The sequence below is a fragment of the Centrocercus urophasianus genome, unplaced genomic scaffold (assembly GCF_019232065.1).
Source record: "Centrocercus urophasianus isolate 14NV4802_14NV808 unplaced genomic scaffold, USGS_Curo_1.0 seq_14, whole genome shotgun sequence".
Lineage (NCBI taxonomy): Eukaryota > Metazoa > Chordata > Aves > Galliformes > Phasianidae > Centrocercus > Centrocercus urophasianus.
The window spans coordinates 27074243-27098468 of record NW_024884586.1 but is presented as its reverse complement, the minus strand read 5'-3'; the positions used below and the strand labels follow the sequence as shown (position 1 = coordinate 27098468).

The 24226-nt window shown below is 35.5% G+C and overlaps 1 protein-coding gene across 5 annotated transcripts in view; it reads left to right on the top strand.

Moving 5' to 3' along the window:
• Positions 1-24226, top strand: part of PRKD1 (protein kinase D1) — a 109387-nt gene that overhangs the window by 57309 nt on the left and 27852 nt on the right. For 2 of the 5 annotated variants that reach the window (XM_042813300.1, XM_042813302.1), the window contains exons 2-5: positions 1791-1929; positions 12726-12857; positions 13575-13735; positions 17015-17038. In XM_042813300.1, the coding sequence (XP_042669234.1) occupies positions 1791-1929; positions 12726-12857; positions 13575-13735; positions 17015-17038 (456 nt within the window). Of the gene's footprint in view, positions 1-1790; positions 1930-9256; positions 11441-12725; positions 12858-13574; positions 13736-17014; positions 17039-24226 lie in introns of those variants that run through there. The other 3 variants (XM_042813304.1, XM_042813303.1, XM_042813301.1) reach the window with 3 other exon arrangements.

Below are 24226 nucleotides of genomic sequence, written 5' to 3'. Positions count from 1 at the left end.
AAGCAATGTGTTAGATTTTTGTTTACTTTTGTTTGTGCTTATCAACATTATTGTTGGCAGGAAAAACTTAGCTGAGGGAATATTTTTGTCACTGTTGCAACAGTTGGTCTTTACACAGCACTTTATTTGGAGAATGATACCATCAAAATGGCTTTTTTGGTGATAGAGTAGCTTATGTTGGGAAAACTAACTTGATCCCAGCAAATAACTCTTGCATATATATATATTTAATTTAGATAGTCATCGAGTTCATCTTTCTTCAGAATACAATAGATAATACCTTACAGTGTACATATTCACACACACACGCAACATATAATACATGCAGAAGAGAAAATGCTTTTTATAGGTAGATACAAATAGAAGTTAACACTAAAAGAGCAAATGGAATGGGGGTGTACAGAGAAGGATTAAAAAAAGATTTAGAGGGAAATGCCTGTCCTATCTCTGAAATACAGTGAAATGGAAAAATTCTATCAGTGTTTGAAAAAGGTCATAAGTGGCTGTTTTTAAAGATGTTTTTCATTTTACAGTGCTTCCAAATAAGAAAATTCCCTCAGTCTTCTGACAGGAAGCAGCTTCATCAGGCTTTTTACCTTTAGCTCAGTGCTGCTGCATACTGCAGTGTGAAAGAAACACTATTGATCACTTTTCATTTTTATTCTCTAAGTATCTAGTTTTTAGGAATATATATTCTATGAAATAAAGCAAATGTAATTATGAAAAAGTCTGGCTTCTGCTGCCACAACACCTAAACAACAACTGAAAGTCTCTGGCTTCTCTTGCTTCATTGCAAGGCATTTCTGAAAGGTTCAAAAAGAAAAAAAGAGAGCATATTTTTTAGATAAGCTTTGTCCAAAAGTGGATGAGAAGGAATGTGTACAATTACAAGAAATTACATGCTTATCTGACTTGTAGCTGCCTTTAAACTTAATTATATATTCTTATTTAGAAATCATTAGATTTTAAACTTTATTATAGGAAGACAACTAATTGATAAATGCAGTTAAACTTATCAACAGGTTCATAACTTTATTTAGTATATAAATTATTAATTTTCTATCCAGTATTTAACATTTGAGGAATAAAGAAGAAATCTCCAGTGACATCATCTCAGTGAACAGATGCTTTGTTAGATTTGGATTATATTGCAATGGAACTGGGCATTAAAAAAATATCTTAAGAATAAAAATTTGAAAGAACCAACACAATTAAGAAGCTTTTTTTTTTTTTTTTAATGGAAAAGAATTCTCATTTCAGAAATAGAGATAAAAATCAGTAATAATTTAAAGCTGACGCTGAACAATTGTTGAATGAATGTGTTACGTGACATAATTTAGTCTCATGAAATGATTGTTATCAAATGACATTCTGCTTAGGTGTTGTATCTTAGGTAGAGCTAAAAATTATTTCTGTTGGCCTTCAGATATCCTTTTACCACTTATCTTTCTAAAAATCGTAGGATTATTAAATAATGTAAATTGGTGGAGGTTCTCTAGTCCAATAACTTTCTTTACCAGTATCTAATCAAGTTTCTTGTGAACTTGCCTTTGAAAAGACATCAAGTAAGGGATACCACATTAGTTGCAAACAAAAAAAGGCAAATGTGCTTACATACATGGGGGAAAAGCCATTTATAGAATACAGTATTAAATATTGCCATATATGGAAAAACATTCACTTTTGTTTTCTACTGGTGTGAACAATAGTCTACTTTGCCCTGAAAATTAATGATATTAATTGTATTTTACAGTTATGTGTTTTAGTAACATTCAGGTTTGTATTTGCAGTTTCCTGAATGTGGTTTCTATGGAATGTATGACAAAATTCTTCTCTTCCGTCATGATCCTACCTCTGAAAACATTCTCCAGTTGGTGAAATCAGCTGGAGATATCCAAGAAGGAGACTTAGTTGAAGTTGTCTTATCAGGTAAGAAAAATATGAAAATGATTGTCATGCTTGCACAACTGAAGACATCCACAGTATTTTTGTTCCAATTAGGATCCAAGGAAAAGGAAGTTTTCTATATATGGATTTTTGCTTATACTGGATCAAAATCTTCACAGATAGATCTATGCCATGTGTACTGTCATTATAAGCCTACTAATTTTTGAATTGTTCTTCCTTTTTGCCAGCTTGATTTTGTCCATATTATTGGTTAAGCAACAAGTTAATTTCAGTAACCAATATGAAAAAAGTTAGGTCTGCATTTTCAGAGGAAAGTCATCTAGTCAAGGAAGTACAGTAGAAAGAACACAAAAAAACCAACAAAAACATCATTTTAACATTTAATTAAGACTGTAGCTTGAAAATTGGGATTGATCGTATTCAAGATGTCTTGAATAATGTATGAGCAATTTAATATGTAATTGGGTATACTATACATTTTTCTCTTAGTCCATTAATTGGTGCGGCTAGTTCATAATTACCTGTGTGGAAAATATCAATGCCATTTTTACTAATAGTGACCTGGCTCCTTTTAAAATAAGGATTTTTGTCTTTTATCTTATATGAAGTGCAATAAAATGTCTATTGGAAGTAGAGCAAATGATTTTTCACAGCATTCACATTTCACAGGAATGTCTTTCAGAGCTGCTCTGATTCTTTGGATGATTACACAATTTAAAAAAAAAAAAAAAAAAAGAGGAAAAATTTAATTCTAGATTTGGTAGTAAATATATATTATTTTAGGATCGCTTTATTGGATGCCAGTAGTCTCTATTTCACATATTCCATTTAAGATAACCACTCCAGATCAATAAATCAAATGAAGTAGCAAGGAATTTAGTTTTTCATTTGATGCATTGTTTTTATGTGTTTGAAATGGAGACCACATATCTTCCAGTTTCCCAAAATCAGGCAAGTAACTTTTGAAATCTTCAAGAGAACTGTACAACTTAGAAGCATAAATCCCGTAATGACTTTATTTTGTGGGTGATGCAACTTTCCAAAGTGGTCAAGTACAAGCAACTCGGCAATATTTATAAGGCTGTTAGAACAATACTGTATGAAAATGTGAGTGGTTCCTACAATTGTGCAGGCTTTGTATAAGCTTTATAAAAATAGATTATATAGGGTGCTGGCTGAATTTAATATCACAAAGTAGTGTTGTTCTGTGTTCTAGTAATCAAATTTTAGATAAAGGCGAATCCCCAAATATACTGTTCTTCTATACCTTCTAATAACTGTTGCGTGTCTCCTAATAACTTACACAGCAGTTGACAGTGTCAATCAACTGCATTTTATTTTCATTTAGTTTATTATACTAAAATTATGTTATTGGTGCACACATATGCTAAACATTTGAAGACTAGTACATAATGTGTTGCTTGAAATTAGTTTGACTTTCATAAGATAAGGTGATGGAATTCAAATAGTAAAATTTAATTAGAGGACTAGTGGGAGAAAAGATGTCTCAAAGAAGCCTAGGAAACTGCACAAACACAATGTTCACTTTAGTATGTGACAGACACCAGCTGAAATTATTTATAGTGCAAGATATCCAACAACTGCTGTGAGTTTGTCAATCTCTTATGTCTTTCTTTACTCACAATGGGGCACGTCATGTGCCCCTGTCAACAAACAGAGTGGATTTTTCTGCCTCTGGGAAGTCATAGCCTGAACTTCAATAGGGGAGAGAACACCTGCAATTCTGCTCAGTGTTCTTTAAATAAGAAGCTTGATTGTATTTGACAAACAGTGGATTATTTATCTGCCCACATTATTATTATTCACAACTTAAGTTTAGAAAGTGTTTATTTGTTCCTGAGTATTAGTCGATAAAATATTATAGAATCACAGAATGGTTATGTTTGGAAGGTACAGACCTCTGGAGATCACCTGGTCCAACCTCTTTGCTCACGTAGTGTTAGATAGGTTGGGTTGTTTAGAAGGCATGTGTAGTTGGTCTTTGAGTATCTCCAAAGACAGAGGCTTCACAACATTTGGCTGTCTCTTTGTGTGTTTGATTGTCAAGTGTTCTATTTCGAGCTTACATTAAAAATGTCTTAACAGAATATACATTCCAAAGTTCTATAAATTCAAAGTTTTGGAAAATTATTTTTGAATAGCCTGAAAAAGGCAATAGAATATAATGCTACAGCTTTGTTGCTGAAAACTGTGCACTGTGAGTAAACAGCCCCTGAAACACTGATGTCTGATGTCACAAGTTATACTGATCCACTGCATTCATTTTTTATTGCAGAAATCAATATTGACTACTGGAGAAAAAGCTGAACTGTCAGTCCTAATACTTTGGGATTACATAATGTTTTTTCACAGTGCTTTATGTAATTAAAATTTTTTCTGTCAAGGCTGAACAACTTGTGATTATTACATACGTTTCTTTTTAATTTTCATATTCTGTTCATTACCTTGACAGTTTAAGCAATAGTAACATCATCTTCTGGTTTGGACCTTATGCTCCAAGTTCTTGAGAGAGATGAAAAATTACATAGAAAAATTTATAGTTGAGAAAAGTGTAAACAAAGCACTTCAGACCATTTTAGGGAATAAAATTGTACCTGCAGAAGTCAAATAACATAACTGTTACAGTTTGTGGCAGAGCTAGAATTTTCTATTGAAAGAAATGAAATTTAATCACTTCAGAATGCAGCATCTGTTGTGCTTTTATATATACACAATGAACATTATTACTTGTATTTTACTTTGGTGCATTATGCCAGTTGGGAATTTTATGGAGTATAAGAATCATGCAGCTTGCTAAACAACTGGTGTGTGTCTGTCTGCTGACTGGCCCACAGAAGAAAGGCACAGACTGCTAGGATCAGCTGTCTGAGCTCTGTTCAGTGCCAATACAAATTCTGGAGTTTTTCCCTTCAGGAAAATTAACAATTTGAAATGGAAACTAAGGAAAAGAATTAGGAAATGATACAAGTTGCAATCTGCTTGTTTTTGTGCCTGACTCAGAACTGGAGACTTTGTCGTTCTATGAAACCTACTTCATTCTGTCTCTAAATGAGGCCTCAGTAATATTTTTGTTATCCTAGACAGCTAGTAGGTGACTTATTGCCTAAGTTTGGAGTGCTTGCCTGCCTCTCAGGACGTGAAAATTCACCTTGCTGTTTTATTGGTGCAGAAGGTTTTACTTCAGGCATTATGTTAGTTCCCTGTTTTTGTTCTTTTGCAGCTTCCTTCTCTTCTGGAATCCAGTACCTGCTTACTCGTTTCCTTTAAAAATGACAGAATTATGGTCTTGTAATCTCGCTGTACATGGAAGTCATCTTCCAAGACTACAGTGGTTTTTCTCATCTGTCAATTCTTCTCTCTCACTATAGCTCTTTTTAGGTTGGTCTCTGAAACCAAACACAGTGTCAAGTGAGGAGTATTGGTGTCACCATTTCCCAATGTGTATTTCAATTTCATTTTACTTTGTGCATGAGTGAAATCCTAGATAAATCAGTAAGTCAATAGCAACTGTTTTGTGTTCAGTGGAGCAACTGTATGTTCTCTAAATATTTTGGTTTTTTTGTTTGTTTAACTTTTTTTTTGACCAGGCATTGGAGATTCGCACTGCGTCATTCTTGAATTATTTTAATCCATTAAAAACAAACAAAAAAATCCACCACCAACAAACTGTTTCTAGCTATAATTCATTTATTTTTTCCAAGTTATGTCATCTTGGATATTTTATGTACAAATTTTCCATTTGCTTAACTTGGTTACATTTTCCAGTCATATCCTAGAAAAGATAAAATTGAGGATGAAAATACACAATTATTTATAGTCATACTTCTGTTCTTTTTCTCTGATGGTCTGAGGTCTTTGAAAGACTTATTAGTCAGGCATAGACCATATTGACTCCTGGGATACACTGATAGCTAAGTGGCCCTCCGATTAGGTTTCGTGCACCTGATCACCATCCCCTTGGCCCAGCAGTTTGGCCAGTTTTCAGTTCACCTCACTTTCTGTTCATCCAGTCCATACAACAACAGTTTCACTATGAGCATTTTATGAGAGGCAGTATCAAAAGTATTATTGAACCTGAGACAATATCCACAGCTCCTCGTTTGCATACCAAGCCAGTCATTTAATTACAGAAGTTTATCTTCTTGGTCATGTATGACTTACACTTGGTGAATGCTTGCTGAATTCTCATGACTCACTTATTGTTTATGTGCTTGAAAATGGTTTATAGCAGACATGTCCAACCCATTGGGTAGCCAGCACAGCCTATAATGAGACCTCACCCTGCTGCCCTGCCATCATGGGTGCAGATCTTCCCCACCAAGTCACTGAGCCCAGCCCTGGGCACACACCTATCACTCATCAACAACCAAAACATCAGTGTGCTATCAACACTGTCTTGGCTGAAAGCAGGCAAGGGGAGGGTGCAGTGCAGTGCTAAATAAATAAGTAAATAAGCACAATTAAGTTTATGCATTTTGATGCATTGGCTAAATACAGTACTGTAAACAGTGAAAGATATGCAGCCTTGTTCTTGGTTTTCATAAAGAAATTTGAGAAATTTGAGGCAGGTACCTACTGGCCTGGGAAGGTTGAATGCAAAGTTTTCTTGTTTCCTTCTGTGCCACTGCTTGAAGCTCCCAGTTTTAGTTATCACTAGCCTAAATGTATGAACATCCCTTGGCCTGCAGTTTCCTGATCTCTGGATCATGCCTCATTCCCAGCATCTTATTTGTAGGCAGAATATTTACCCTCTTGTTTCCAGATGCTAAGGTTCTGTTCTAGAGGACCTTGCTCTTTCACCTCCTCTTACTGCACCACCAAGCTCACATTTTTTTTCCAATCTAATTAGTCCACATGCAGGAATGCAACATGTAAACAGCATTATATTTGGTGTTTCTGTTTCCTGTCTCTTTATTACTGGAATATGCAGGTTGTTCCACTTTTATACAGTTCTGGCACTATCAAAAACTGTAACCAGACACTACCAGTTGCAGCTAGTGAGTTGCAGATTTTTTCTTAAGAGTTTGAAATTCAGTTCTCGATATTTATTTCCCTCAGTTGGCAGCGGATTACCTGCCAACTGTTAGCATTAGTAATTTTGGCTATTTTTCACCTAAAGCATTGGGATAAAAGCAATAATAGGTAGGAAAAAGGAAAAGAAAAAAAAAAAACCAACACTTTATTGGGTTTTACTGCATGTAAAATTTGAAGTATTTCTGGAAAATGCATTAGACCTGAATATTCCTTATTCAACCTTTTTTATCTCAGACAAGAAAAAATAAACAGTGATTAAAAATCTGAATATGTCTAGTTTTTCAAAAGTTTTAATTTTCATATATTGGAGTCTTGATAATCTTAGTTTTATTTCTAAACCAGGTATTAAGATGGAGATCAGAGTAGAGATCAGAGGTCAAATCTTTGGCTTGTTTGAACTTCTAGCAGTCTGCTGACTTTGGTGAAACTCTCTTAGACTTTCATTGATTGCCAGAATAGAATTTCAGAAAGAGTAAAAGGCTTTCTTGTCTCTTAGCCCAGTGAAATCGTACAGACATCCATTACTTGATATGGCTTAAGCAATGTTTGAAGTTGAATAGTGTGCCAGGGCATGTTTTATTTATTTTTTAAGTGGTGAATGTCAGCAGATCTCGTAGCAAAAGACTCAAGAATGCCTGTCAATGGGATACATTACTTTTAAAGGCATTCCACATGGAAGAGGATAGCAGGGGAAAGTCTACTTTTCATAGCTGCAAGATATTACTGATCGTGTGATTGGTGTTTTCTTAGGCTATGAGAGGCATGAATGCTAGATGAAAGTTCCCATTACACAAAGCTGTGTTGCTCAAAGTAGCAGGATCTCGTCTCTGCTAATAGTTCATGTCCTTCTGGATTTGGAATTCAAAGTGATCAGTAAATCATTTGCCTCTCTCTGAAAGCAGGACTTGCCTCTATGGGTCACAATGTCTTCTTGGTCTCATTTCCAGCTGCGATGACTGATAGATCTGCTCCTGAGCCCTGAACAGGGAGCACTAGCCACTAACAGCAAAGTCATTAACAGACTTGATGAAATTGCCTTGTCAAAACTGTTCTAGTTTCAACATCTGTGTTTTAGTGATACTTGGAATGCTTAAGTAGATAGTGAAAAGTTATTCTAAGAATTAATAGCATAATAACATCATTTAAGAACATAATATTACAAACTTATCTACAAAGTAATTGGTTGCTCAGCGTACAATAATGGGCACATTTGGAACCCATTCTTTTTTTAGTATGCGGTTTTACGTATAGTCTGAAAGTTGCCTTCATAGCAACAGTGTTCTGTAAAAGTATGAAGGTACCATGACATTTTTTTTGTTAAAGAAATGGTCTCCATTTAATTTGAAACATGTACATATCATTCTCTTTATCAGCAGTGCTTTTGTCTTCTCATTGCATAACACTGGAGTATTCTGAAAGTTAAAACTTTGTTTGTTAGCAGTTGTATGGAAGCATTTCTAGATGTGTAAATTTAAACAATTAAAAGTTGAAAAATTATGGAAGAAATTTAAAAAATCTATTTCATGTACTACTAGTTGTGGTGTTGCGTGCTCCGAAAATCTAAGCTGTGCTAAGTTTAGCCATAGAAAATTGAGAAAGCTGTGTTGCAGAACAATATGGGAAAGTGCAAAGAGGATAGGACTAGGTTTTTTTCAGTACCAGGAGGTTCCACCAGAAGACTTGTTTACAATTCAGGTGATGGAGTACTTGCACAGGCTGCCCAGAGGGGCTGTGAAGTCTCCTTCTTGGAAATATTCAAAGACCATCCAAACATGGATGTGGCTTTAGTTGTCCCTGCTTGAACAGAGAAGGTAGAGATGACCTACAGGGTCTCTTCCAACCTGAACTATACTGTGATTCTGACTCTGTGAACTTTGTATATTTATACAGATAAAAGATGCGGGCAATTTTCTAGTAAACATAATTCGTCTAAAGTAAGGTCTACACATTATAGTTTCAATGAATAGCGCTCTGAAATAACACTGTTTCCTGAGACAAAAAGCTAGACTGCTTTCTGCAGAGCTTGATGAGAACATGTAAATTTAAGCCGAGAAAAATACTGGATTACATGAAGGATTAAAACCCAAAATGTTTTCATGCCTTTAAGCACAATAGAACATTACCAAAAGTTCAAATTAAGGGGAAGGAATGTTGGTATGTTTTCATTTAATTACTAGATTCTTTAGTACTTGTTAAAGCTTTCTTAGAATCATATAAAGAATCATATAAATGCCCTCCCCACCTTTCATTTTTGAATATTTATATTTTCAGTATAAAATGGTATATTTTAAAGTTCCAGTTATTCAGTCAAGAGAGTCATGATGAAAAGTAAGAATGATATTTATCTCTACTCATCTTATTTTGATAATGCAGGAAGTATTCCAGAACTTACCTTTTCAACCATTAGGCTGGTGTTTCTCATCTAGTAGTTTGACTTTAACTTCGGTTTCTTGCTGACCTGTTGGTGGTGGTGCCTGAGAGGCTTTAGGCTGGAGAGTGAGTGCCCTAGTAGCATTTTGCTGCAATGTTGATCTGCATTCCTTTGTATGCCAGCCTAATAACCTAGTACATGGTCTGGATGCAGCAGTCTTTCATTGTTCCCTGATATGATTTCCTGCCTTTCAATGCTTTGTACTTTGTTTCTGGTACATTTCATTCAAATGGACTCTTCATTACTAACAATTGTCTCTCCTCCCCACAGAAGTATAGTTCAGCTGCTCTTAGAGTTTGTTTTAGGTAGGCAAATTTGCCAGTCAGCTCATCATTGCTGAGATTTAACTCTAGTATGTTGTAGCAGATGTGGCAGGAGGTTGAGTACCCTGTGAAAATGATGGCCCAACTTGCCACAGACCTATTTAAATCCAGCCATAATTCAGCACACACAATTTACTTTTCTGTCAAGGAAAAATCCCAATTCAGTAATCAGTTAAAGACTTCAGGCAAAAATTAAACTTCAACTGAAAAGTAGTTTCTCTGAAATTTTATCATCTCTGTTTTGCTGGTTTCATTGTACAAGAAAGGAAAATATGTGGGACATTCAGATTTTAAAAATCTGTATGCAGTTTTGCATGTGTGCTCATAATCATCTCTGCATAAACTTGAAGTTCCATACTTTGGGAGGTTTCTTTACATTAGATTTCCGTCTCCTAAAATTTCATTATTACTGTTACAAATGTGATATTTAGTATTACACTTATCTGTAACCCAAACTCAACAGAAGATGTAATTAAGTCATTTCTAAATCATGTTTTTTGCCTTGGGAGTAGAAAAAAAATTTATTACAGGAGCATGAACCATGATAACACGTTCATTAATTTGCAGGAAGGTCGGAAGGTTCAGTGATAGCTTTAATGAGAAGGATATCAATTATTTCTTTGCCATTTGGGGATAGTGAAGAGAGTAGTTCAATAAAAATGAAAGTAAGGAGAATAATGACAAAATGCTTTTCATCTACTTAACAGCTTCAGATGGAACTGAATTTAAGATACAGAAAGAGAGACAAATGAAGAAATCCCTAAGGAAAACTGCCTCTGGGAGGTTTTAAATTCAAATCAGATTCTACTGTTTTCTTTTCACGGAAAGTAGTAGTTTAAGATTAAAATATTTTCAATTCATTATCTAAATTATGAAGATAAATGACAGCTACTGCTTTTTCTAAGTTTGGCTGTGTGGTTTTTTTTTTTTGTTGTTGTTTTTGGTTTTTTTTTTTTTGGTTTTGCACTGCTCATACTATTTGAAAAATAGTTTACCACCCAGTAAATCCATAAAAAGTTCCTCTCCAATCTTTCAACATAGTAAAGTTCCTTCACTCAGAATAGAATTTAAGAACTTGAATAGATTTGGGTAGATATTCAGGAAAGTAGGCATAAACTTCTGTACATAAATTCCTCGCTTGATTGAGGCTTATGCTATTTTTGTTTTTAAACATCACTCATATTTTAATTGTGCTTTAATAATTGCATGTATATTTTACATATATATTCACATATATGGTATTAAAATTCATGCATTCTTGTATTCTCCCTGGGTAGACTTGCTGACTTACTGACTTGTTAAGTAAACTTTTTGTTTTTATCTTTATGTTAAGTGCAAATTTAAACTGGAGAGACAAGTGTAAGTGCAAGTGTAACTGTACATTTCACAGTCTTGTTGGAAATATATTGGGCATGTTGTTCCAGTTTTGGTGCTGAGTAAGCTTACAGCTCTTCCATGGTCACTGCTATCTATAGAGGAGGAGAAGATAATTGCCATATTCTTCTTAAAGCTATGTGTACACATGCTCTGCAAATTCCAGAATCAAAGTTCTTGAATAGAAAGGGCTGAGGCTCAGAACATACTTTCAATCTCTGAAGAAATCAAGCAGAGAGCTGAAGCCTCCTTGCTGAGGAGGTGTCTTTGTTATACTAGGCTGAATGACTGGAGTTCCCCAAATGCAGATGACCATGTCTTCATGTCTATATCTCAGCTAATAAACCAGGTAAGTGGAGAGAAGAGGAAGGTATGAATTACCAACATCCAAAATGATCAGTTTGTATGACTATATTTTGTTCTGATGTTTACAGATGAAGAACAAAGATGCATTTTTATATTTTAATATCAGTATATATTTTAAATTTTGAGTGCTCAGTTTTCCAAAATAGTATTCTTTGATTCTATAGAAAAAACATATGACTGAAATGATGGTAGACTTGATGATTGACTTCATTAGTTTGCAGATTTTTATTTTTTTTTATTAATACATGAACTGAAGGTGCTTAAGTCTTTCAGGATTTATTTCAACTGAACTATTAAAAAATTGTTTTTTTTTCTCTTGACTCCACATTGGAAATGTATTTCTATTCAGGGACAAGGTATTTCTATTCACTGACTCCAGACCTGGTCCTTTCATAATGGTATCTATGAAATGGAAGCACATACTTGCTAAATCAAATGTTTAAATGACATCCTAAATAGAATCAAGTGTTTGCATACTTGCTTAATTTTTAATAACATTTGGTACATAATATTTTTCATTGGACTAGTACATTAACATAGTAAGAAAAAGAAACAATTTTAACACAGTCATCTGAAGTAGAGTTTCAGAGATGTCCACAATGTATTCTTTTTTCTTTTTCTTTCTTAAAATCGGGAAGAAAATCCCTCTGCAGGTGCTCAGACTGAATGATAACCTTTTCTCCTTCCTCTGTTCTCTATCCACTGAAATTCCATCTGTAGTTCATTTTCACATCACCCCTTTTACTCCTTGTTCTGTCTACAAGCTGTTTAGAATTGAACTGTTTTTCTGCTTGTGTATTTATTTACATTCCATTTCATATCTTTGGTTAGATTTTAGGTGCTATCATTTACATTATCATGTACATTATCTTTAAACTTCTATTAACAAAGGCATCAATTATTCAATTTAGGGAACTTAATTTGTTCAGCATCACCAAGTTACTAGCTTTCTTCTGAGCTTATGTTAAATAAAATCATAAAGTTGTGCTGCATATATGTAAAAGTAGTTTCTTTTTCCAGTGGTCTTTGTAGTGTGATGAAATGCCATCAATCTTTCTACCTTTGAGAAATGGTATGTTTACCTATATATAGTATACCCATATAAAATTCAGAGTTCGTTATCTTCTAGAGTTTACTCTGCATGAGTAACAAGGAAAGACATAACAACTCTAATAAAAAAGTTGTTTTGTTTTGTACAGTGATGAAAGATATGAAGCATGTTATGCTACTAATTTTACTCCATTTTGGAATTAATCTTCTTGTTACAGCTTCTGCTACTTTTGAAGACTTTCAAATCCGACCCCATGCTCTTTTTGTTCATTCTTACCGAGCACCAGCCTTTTGTGACCATTGTGGAGAAATGCTGTGGGGACTGGTGCGCCAGGGACTCAAATGTGAGGGTAGGTTGCAGGCTGTTCAGTCTCAGGAAGGAAGTCTTCCATTACATTTTCATGCAGTTGTTTCTGATGCAGCTTTCTGTTAAATTGACTAGGTAGGTAGAGACAATTAGATCTAATGATCAAAATAATTAACAGATTAAGGAGGTATCCTTTTGACTCTCCTGAGGCCTCCTAGATACTGATCTGTAAGTGGAAGTGCAAAACAGTCTATATGTGGGTTGGTTTGTTTGAAGAGAAGCTTATCTGTTTCTTAGTTATAATAGAACAGAATGGTTTGATTGGAAGTGACCTTCCAACTGCTTGACTTCTTCAGGGCTAACCAGAAATTGAAGAATATTATTGAGAACATTATCCAAACATCTCTTGAACACTGACAGGCTTAGGGCACCAATCAACTTGCTAGGAAGCCATTACAGTGTTTAATCTTGATGGAAGAGAAATTTTTCCTAATGTCCAATCTGAATATTCTGTGGTGCAGCTTTGTGCCATTCCTTCCATGTATTTATCATTTCTATGATCGATAAAACACTGTATAGGTTTAAGTTTTCAAGAGCTCATAATGTCACTAAGAACATGTAGAATATAGGAACTAAACAAGGAGAGCAGAGGAAAAAAGTTTCATCAAAAAAGGCTGTTGTTTTTACTCACCAAAGAAAAATGTTCTTTGCTTTTCCAGGAATAAACTGTAATCAGATGGTTTTAAATTTTTCTTTTCAGGATGTGGTCTAAATTACCATAAGAGATGTGCATTTAAAATTCCTAACAACTGCAGTGGTGTACGTAAAAGGCGCCTGTCAAATGTTTCCCTAACAGGACTCAACACTATTCGGACAGTTTCTGCAGAGACATCACCCAGTGTGTCGGATGAAGCCCTTCTGGTATGCAATTCCTTAGTTACCAAGGTCATGGATATTACTGTTAAGAAACAATTATGTGCTGCAGGATTTGTTTTTGTCTGTTGGAGACTCTGGAGCTAAGAGTATGCAAATGTTTTTCTGTGGGAAAAGGCATCATGATGTAAAAGGGAGGTCACCAGCTTAAGGTATGTGAGCTTAAGGTATGTGTCACTTCTGATACTCCCAGTAGACTCCTCCCGTAGAGAAGAATTATGTTATTTTGAAAATCTGAAACTGCCACCCATGCTAATGTGAGAAGCTGCATCTTGATGCTCAAAATTGGATGTCTTCACTGGAATTAGATGCTGAAATTTTTCTGCCATAGAACGTTATGTCCATTGGTTCATGATACAGGAAAGAAGTGGTCTCAGGAGAACACTGAGACACTGCATCAAACAGAGTTTCTGTAACAGTCAAGGCTATAATGTTTTGTAAGTAACCTGTATGTACAGAATATCTCTTAGTGTTTGGAGAAAGTGAAATCTTTATCATTTCCTTAAACAAAACATTGTGGTAAGTGTAGTATGTGTGTAGAATATATGTATTTTTATGTGTAGATGTCTAAATGCAGAGCTGCAGGACACACGTGCACACATACATATACAACGTATTTGTTTATTCATAAATATAGTAGTTTTCCATGATGAAAAGTCTTCCGATAACAAAATGCAATGACTGAAAAAAGTTAGAATACTTGTTTTTGTCTTGGCAGTATTTTTCTTGTGATCATAATATGAAAGTTATGAATTTGCACTGTGTGTAAATGGACTCCACTTCTAAGTGAAAGTTTTGAAAACCTTAAGGTTTGAAAGAGAGGAAAGAGTTTGTAAGTACACACAACAATTATCATGTTTTCCTCTCAATTAGAATATTAAACTTATTAAACTTGACATACTAAAAGGACACTATTGCGAATGGTGTAGATCTGGTGTTATATGCAGTGCCATCTATGAACCATAATTATGTACTTATGCTGATGATTATCATTAGCGTAAAGCTACTTGGAAATTAAGGTTAACATTATGAATCTGTATTTTACTTGAAAAGCTGCATAAATGAATATGGTGCTTAAGTTCTGCAGAAACTGCAGCAACAAATCTTCATAGATTATTCATGATTCTCAGTAGGTTATTTCAAAATGCTGGCTTATTCAGACCAATACCAGTGAAATGTTGAGACAAGACTGACCCTAATTCTGTTCCTGGAATTTTGATTAAAAGAGTTTTATGAGTGAGAGTCTTAGTACACTCTCTATCAGTACTCACTTCACTGTACATGATAAATTACATGATAACAATTTAAATATGAAAATACGTTCAATTATATGACTCTGTTGGTTCTTATATATATATATATTTTTTTTTTTTTTTGCGAAGCTATACATTTTAAATGTTTAAAAAAATAAAACTAATTTAAAATACAAAGAAATACAGTAAGTATCATGCATACTGCAAAATACACTTCTCAAAGATCTTATAATCATCAGGGTAACCAAACTTTGGAATATCATGCATTTGTATAAACATATATGCATGTGCACATTCACACATGTACATAGAAAGTGTATTTGTAGAAAGTTACAAGGATAGGCATAAGCCTAGAAAAATGAAATAAGTGCTTTTCCAGTGTCACTTTTACTTCAGGAAATCATGGTATCATTTATCATATTTTCAGATGAGATCTCAAACAAGACTTCTTCATGTGTTTTTGTTTTTGCATTGAACATGTTTGAATTTTTCCACCTTTTTTAAGTCTATATAGACTTTTTTCACTTTTCCTACATCAGATCTCTTCTTTGAACTCCATTCCTGTGCTGTACTCTGAGATAAGTTTTATGGCAATTTATGATGTGAAATCAAAGCATGTATTTTGAAATGTATTTCATTATTCTGGAATCTTTGTGAATAGACAAAGAGACATTGACCGTTATCACAAAATTTTATTATACATTATTTTTATTGTATTGGCATGATTCTTGAGTCACTGACAGAAAAATATAAACTCCATCTGAGACTAGTGAATTCTGTCAGAGATCTACCAGTTACTTAAATAGAACTAAAATAAATTTCATTTTTAACCTATTTACTAAGTGGAGTGGTAACAGTTGATAGAGAGTTGATAGTTCCTGGAGACTCTTCATAGGGGGCAAAATTATCTGAATTTTTATTTCAGTATATATGTTTTTTACATTATGTGAAGGAGCTAAGACATTTTGCCGAAAATTGTAGAATTTTGATATTTGAGAAATCTTTGAGGCATGGTAATGGGTAATGTAGTATCCTTCAACAGTTATTTGAATTATCCTTTTCTAGGGAATTGCCACAGCAGGCACAGTTTCAAAGTTTATGTCTGTCCTCATTAGCCAATAAAGCATTTCATTTGAGCTGAAAATTGACTGGGGGCTATACTTAAATGCAACTTTAAAAATAAAATAAAATCTGGGCAATATCCTTTTTTTCTTCTTAACTTCACAGTGTAAAACTCATCAAATGGACATAATAAAATTAAGTAAAACTAGGAGGGTGTAGTGTTACCCAAGTTTTTACCTATCATAGCTCAAATGCAATTCTTTTGCATTCTGTTCTATAACATATCAGGGTTGCGATGAAAGTAATGTCTCCTATTTTATTATGGTGCAACACAAGATTAGAGGAGGATGGTGGTAATATGTCTGTTGGGGTTCAACCTACCCACCAACATTCCGTTACACTTTGTTGCCATACAATAGACGGCAGCAGAGGGGCATTCTGACAAAAATGCATCTGGCATAAAAGTGTGGATGAAGCCAAGGTGTAGAATTGAATCCCTCTATGTGGAAAAAATGGCACCTACTGACATTCATTGATGTGTGTTGAATGTTTATGGAGACTGAACAGTGGATGTGAGCACAGTGAGATGGTGGGTGGTGCATTTCAGTAGCGGTGACAGTGGGTTACCTCTGCTAGTGCAGAGTTTTACCAGTGCAGCATGCAGGCTCTTGATCATTGCTAGCAAAAAGGCATAGCTAATGATGGTGACTACACTGAAAAATAGTGTTTTGTAGCTGAGAATTTGCTCTATCAAATAGTGTAGTTGTGCTCTTTGTATCTGTTGTCATTTCCAAGGAAATAAATGGAAGGCATTACTTTCAGAGCAAGCTACGTAGAATTAATGAATAAAATAATAGCCTATTCATGCTTGCTTCTAAAGTAACATTATTTTCTGTCTTTTTTCCATTATTTCTTTGGTCTATCTTTTATTCTTTCCAACTTCCTGTCTCAGTCTCCTGTTAGCCCTGGCTATGAGGTATGTACTAAATTTATTCCCTACTATACTGTCAGGAACAATCTCTTTTATTATCAGCATGATTTTATGTAATCTCGAGAACTCAAGAGCATTTATTTTTTTCTTTTAGAAAGAGTGTGAGTATATCTGGTGTAAAACTTCAAAGCCACTATTCCAAAGTGAAGATCATAATTCTTCTTATATTAAAGAGTAAAACTCCGCTGATATTAAAATATTTTGGTATGAAAGTGACATTTTGTAATAGATGGGAAGAACATCTAAACTTCACTTTCGGAACATTGGGAATTTGCTGGAATAATGTACAAAATAAACATCCTGAGATGAACAAACTGACCTGAAGTGGTTGCTAGCAAGCTTTTAATATCATGACACAATATAGAAGCTTTTTTCAGAATATAGTTGCATTACAAAAATCAGTCAAGGATTCTGTTTTTCTCTGGAAAACATAATTTTAAAATAATTAAAAATTTATTTTAACTGTGTACAACTGAGTCATAGCCATAAATAATAATAGTGTGTTAGTGAGAAAACAGTATATCAATTTTTTTGATGCACAATTCACATCAAAAGGATTCTTAATGGGTTTTCAATATGGATTTCCTAAGGAAGCTTGTTAAATGCAATAAATTTTTAAAAATTTTGGAAAATAAAATTTTGACATCTTTTCCTCGCAGCATATATTTTATATGCAGAGGTAGAATATTGAGCTTTGGAAAATAGATAATTGATTTGAGAAATATTTTTAATGTTGAACATATCCAAACATTTATCTTTTAAAAATAAATTTCTGTGTTTTTTTTCCTCAAACATAACTATTGTAATTTTTGTTTGCCTAAGTAATGTAGAATGCCCAAGAAGTACAACTCTGTAAAACACTCACAAAACAATATAAACAAACATACATGGCATAGAGTATTTTTAATATCTAACAATTTTATTCTATGTATGTGCTATCTGAAAAATGATGATCCATACAGTCTCGGACTGTCATAAATTAATGATAAGTGAAAGTAGTAAATACTAAAGGTGGTATTCGGGGAAAAAAAAGTTTCTTTTTTAAAGGAAAGAATGTATTAACTAACTATATTTGTACTTTAAAACATTTATATGACACAACATTTAATTTCTGTGCTATTTATGTTTTCATTATTTTGTGAGTTTTATTCATTCTTCTGGAAATGATCAATGTTGACGTGTAAATGTAATTTTATTAGATGCATTGGCGGTGATGTCTCCAGAAAAAAAATCTAGCTGAGTTTTGTGTTTAAAATAGGAACGTTCTGTCTTTGGGCCATGGATAAATGAAGTGTTAAAAATTTTACTTATATGTTAACTTTACTTCTTAATGGAAAATCAGGAATTATTTTCTACAAAATAGTTTTAGTTAAAAAGACTATTTGTATATCACTGACAGAATGTTGCCTGCCTGTGTATATTTATTATAAGCAGGTCTGAAGCTTCTTAGCTAGTACAGAAGAGAGATTTTGCGGTGATAGAACATTGAGTCCTAGAGTCCCTGGGAGTCTGCAGTTATGGATGGCCATTTTCTCTTCCTTTCCTCATCTCTAGCTGTTGATACAGCTGCTTTTTTCTCTCATTCATTTCAAATAAGGAATCTAGTGAGTAAAAAATTCCTGCTCTACGAAACCTTCATTTTCCAGTCAGACATCTAATTTTCTCAGTTCCAGTACCTGTATGCCTCAGTAACTCAATGGACTGGAAAGAAGGAACTTTTAGGAAAGGGCTAAAGAATAGCTAGGGTGCTGCAGCTGAGAGCAGTTCTGTGCCTTATTCCAGTTGTAATCAGTAGGAGCCCTTCTCTAATGAATATAGTTGGGTTGATTAACCCAAGGGGGAAAATTAATATTTCCTCAAAAGGAGAGACTCTCAAGTTAACTCTGAATTAACACTACTCACAAATACATTTTATTCTTGTCACCCTCAAGTTTTCCTCCAGTGTTGTGCTTTAACCTGGCAGAAAACTAAACACTACACATCTGTTTGCATGCTTCCTTCACAGTGGAATGGGGGAGAAGATTGAAAAGTGCAAGAACTTATGGATTGAGATAAGGGCCTGCTCCTAGGAGCTTAAACTTGCAGTTTTCAGCTTGTGAACCTACATATAAGTCTCTGTAGCTTAAACTGGGGACTTGTAGATACTCTAAATAAACCCTAATAGCCCCTGTAGCCACTAGCAAATCTTTGTCAACAAAGAGCTTTTGTTTGGGGAAATCCCTGACTGCTGGAGAAGATAGCATAGTCACACAACTACTGCTGAAATTTATTAAACATTTTTTGTTACTTTGCAAAATAAGGCAGGTTACATTAAAAACATTCATACTACCATTTGCTGCTATTGATATCTGAGCAGGAGAACGGGGTACATAATAATTTCCATCTGTGGGTAGTTTAATTTAACACTACTGAAGTCAGTTCTTTGACGTGTTTACACATTTAATATTGAAGTGTTTTTCAGACCATAGATAGCTAACTGTGGTGCTTGTGAGATTAAATCATACACTTGAGTTAAAGAGAAGAGTGCAAGAAGCATCAAAAGACAACACAGTTGATTGAATTCTAAGTGTGGTATTTCAGTGTATTTAATTGAAGATTTGTTTCCTTGAATTCACTTAATTATAGTCACATAGTTTAATTTATTAAAGAAAGTCAGCATTTGCATTGCAGCAAAGAACATAGTTCCTGTGGTGACTGATAAATATAACTTCATATATGACGCTAATTTCCTGTGAAAAATTTGTGTGTGAACATATTAAGTCTTTATCTTTTGCCTTCAATACAAGAAGGAAGTGCATATTTCAGCAATATATTTCCACATGGAAAATGCAACTTCATGACATCAGTTATTTTGTTGGTTTTGTTTTAATGTATACTAATTAATATACATCCAAATAAATAAACTAGATTTTTTTTCTGCTTTTAGGGCAAGCACTTCAAAAATGTAGGAATACCATAATTTTTTGGTTGGCTGTCTTGGTGTTATACACAGGGATAATATCACAGAGCTTTTTAGATACTGGGCCTGCAAAAGAGAAGCACTTGTCTGTGAACGGTTTTGAAAAATTACTCATTTAGGGGAGCTTGGGATGTGCAGTTTGTTCTTGTTCAGGACAAATTTATTTGAATGTGTTTCCACAAGCATAATTTACAATAAGACATTCAAATGTCAAAATTAAGTAATGATTTTTCTGAGTGTTATAGCACATGAAACTCTTCAGTGAAGTTCTTCCAGAAACTCTGGGACATTTTTTTTAGTACTTTTTGAAGCCTTTTAACAAAAAGTTGGACAATCAGCAATGTGTTACATTTTAGGCTTTGTGCAATTGGATTGTAGGGCTGTTAAATCCTAGAATCATAAAATTGCTCAGGTTGGAAAGGACCTTAAAGATCATAAAGTCCAACTGCAACCTAATCATACTACCCTAACTCTAACAACCCTCTGCTAAATCATGTCCCTGAGCACCACATCAAAACGGTTTTTTGAACACATCCAGGGATGGTAACTCAACCACCTCCCTGGGGAGCCTATTCTAATGCGTAACAACCCTTTCTGTGAAGAAATTTTTCCTGACATCCAACTTAAACCTCCCCTGGTGCAACTTGAGGCCATTTTCCCTCGTCCTATCACCTGTCACTAGTGAGAGGAGGCCAACCCTGCTTTCACTGTGAGCGCCTTTCAGGTATTGGAAGAGAGCAATAAGATCTCCCCTCAGCCTCCTCTTCCCCAAACTAAACAGTCCTAGTTCCTTTTTTTTGCACCTTGTAGGGAATATTCTCCAAGCTCTTTATAAGCCTTGTTGCCCTTCTTTGAATCTGCTCCAGCTCCTTAATGTTCTTCCTGAATTGACATGCCCAAAACTGAACAGAGCACTCGAGGTGAGACCTCACCAGTGCCAAGTACAGGAGCAAGATTACTTCCCTGGTGCTGTTCACCACATAATTTCTGATACAAGCCAGGACGCCATAGGCCACCTGGGCACACTGCTGGCTCGTATTCAGCTGACTGTCCATCAAGGTCCATCCACCAAGGTCCCTTTCCATCAGGCAGCTTTCCAGCCACTCCTCCCCAAGCCTGTAGGGTTGAGTGGGGTTGTGACCAAAATTCAGGACCCAACACATGGCCATATTGAAACTCATGGGGTTTACCTTGGTCCATCGATCCAGTCTATCCAGGTCCCCCAGTAGTGCCTTTCTCCCCTCTGGCAGATCAGTACTCCCTCCCAGCTTGGTGTTGTCTGCAAACTTACTGAGGGTGCACTCAATGCCCTCATCAAGATCATTGATAAAGATGTTTAATAGAAGTGGCCCCAGTACCAAGTACTGATAGACACCACTCGTGACTGGCAGCCAACTGGATTTAACTCCATTGACCTCAACTCTTTGGGCCCTGCCATCCAGCCAGTGTTTCACCCAGTGGAGCATATACCCATCCAAACTGTGCCAGCCAGCTTTGCCATGAGGATGTTGTAGGGAACAATGTCAAAGGCTTCACTGAAGTCCAGGTAGACCACATCAACAGCTTTACCTCCATCCACTAGACAGATCACCTTGTAGTAGAATGAAGTCATTGGCCTGCTGAGGGGTTTTTACTTTTGGAGTGGAAATTATAAGAAGGATTATTTCCTTTCTGCAGTGACATGATTCTGCACAATGACTTTGTGCTTCTGCCTACTGTAGGCAAATAGTTTTCTTCTTGAGTAGCTTTTAACAAAGTCTAACAAATGATATACAGTTTCAGGACATTCCAAAAATCTGAAGATATTGATCAAGAATGAGGGGCAAGGGATCAGCTAATGAAAATAAGCAATATGTAGAATGGAGTGTCGGGGAACAGCTTGGCACTTCTCCATTCTTGAAAGAGAGAAAGAAAGCCTCATCTGTTTTTTGTTTTTTTTTTTTTGTTTTGTTTTGTTTTTTGTTTTTTTTTTTTTTCTAAAATAAGAAATAAGCAAGTACTAGGTTCTGATATTTTCATAACTCAAGGCAATACTGGATCAATTTCACTGGCTTGATTGAATATCCATGCAGTTAAATAATTTCACATGTTCCTTTGTTTTTGTTGTCACTTGGAAGATAATATTCTAATCTGTTAAAATATAGATTACCTTGCTAGCGTGATTGTTAGAAGGACTGTTTAGTGTTTGGAGCAGTGCAGGCTGTTAGTTTCCATGGTGTAATCCAGTTAAGCAATCATTTCCTGGGAAGTTTCCAGAGTTGCTGAGTCAGTAGTCTGGCTCACTACCAGGAAAAACTAATTTATCGTTCTAACAAACCAGGCTCACCAGCAAAAAAGAAGGTGCTTTTGTGCAAGAGTCTTGCTTTTACTATGAAAATAGTGTAGTTCCTGTTTTCCTTTTAGGAATTTTAAATTATGGCATGTGCCTGATGCTGGATGGTGGAAATTAAAGTTAAGGGATGTTGAAAACTATTTTGGAAGGTATTGGGAGGAGAAGATCATGACCTGTAAATTTAGATGGTTCTCCTAAGCAGTCAGTCCCTGGTGTTGTGGAGTGACCTTTGTGTTTCATGCCACCCAACTTCCCTGCACTTGCTACCCGACAGAAGCAGATTTTATGTTGCCTCTGTTGGAAGAGGAAAGAGTGCCAATCCATGGGATTAGGCCGTGAAGGGAAAATTTTGCCTCTCTCAGTTTATCGTACTGGTACCTAAAGTTAGTCTCAGTACATTTCAGCAGCACTCCTGAAGTTTCCAAAACCTGCTAGCTATTTGGTGAGTAAAGGCAAGCCAAGTCAACTTTCTGAAGTCCTTTGAGGAAAGATTTTAGCAGTATTCAATTGCTAAAATAATTTTTCAGTCAACAATAATGTTGAAAACAGAACCTAGTACAACAATACAAAGTAGATTTCATTTATGTAGATGGTACTAATTGGTGATTTTAGCAAGAGCATGTTAGGAGACATTTGGATTGCTTATGCTTCAAAAAACCGTAAGATTGTCAAGAAATTGCTTAGCAAGCTGAAATATTGATTTGTTGCAACAACATAAAAGTAAACAATATAACTCTCCTTAGAAATTTTTACTTCTCTCCATCAGTTTTGTTTCGTGAAAATACATTTTAATTGTGTCACCACATTAAAATTCCACCAATGTCCATTTGAAGACAAAGACATCAAATTTTGTGACTAATACCTTAGATAGCTCTGTTGAGTTTATGGGGCAAGGTGTTTATAGTGTCCCTGGGGGAACTGCAGGGGTAGGTTTTGTGAGATTAGGGTTAAAACAAATCTTTAAAGAATTATTTAAAAATAATATACTTCCGTTAAAAATATAATACATCAGATAGGACAACAGTTTTAGTCTTGTGCATTGTATATAACATTCTGAGCTAGATGCCTGACTATGGCATGGGTTGAGGATGAGTGACTGTTTTAAGGCACTGCACTAAGACTGCTGTGGTATCAATCTAGTGCAAGGTGTTGCACTTGGGCTGGGACACTCCCAGGTATTTATACAGATTGAGGAAAGAACTCTTTGAGGGCAGCTCTGGGGAGAAGGACTCAAGGGTGCTGGTAGATGAGAAGCTGGACATGAGCCAGCTGTGTGCACTTGCAACCTGGAAGGCCAATTATATCCTGGACTGAATTAAAAAAGAGGTGGCCAGCAGGAAGAGGAAGGTGATTGTCCCCCTCTACTCGGCTCTTGTGAGGCTCCATCTGGAGTACTGCTGGGGACCTGGGGCCCCCAGCACAAGAAGGATGCAGAGCTCTTGGAACAGGTCCAGAGGAGGGCCAATAAGATCTGGATCCAGATCAGAGATCTGGAGCACATCTCTTATGAAGAAAGATTGAGGGAACTGGGCTTGTTTAGCTTGGAGATGAGAAAGAGACCTCACTGTGATCTTCCAGTACTTGAAAGCAATGTATAAACAGGAGGGGAAATGACTGTTTACATGGATCGATAGCGATAGGACAAGGGGGAATGGTTTTAAACTAAGACAGGGGAGGTTTAGGTTAGATATTAGGAGGAAGTTTTTCACGCATAGGGTGGTGACACACTGGAACAGGTTGCCACAGGAGGTTGTGGATGCCCCATCCCTGCAGGCATTCAAGGCCAGGCTGGATGTGGCTCTGGGCAGCCTGGTCTAGGGGTTGGTGATCCTGCCCAGGGCAGGGGCTTGAAACAAGATGGTCTTTGAGGTACTTTTCAACC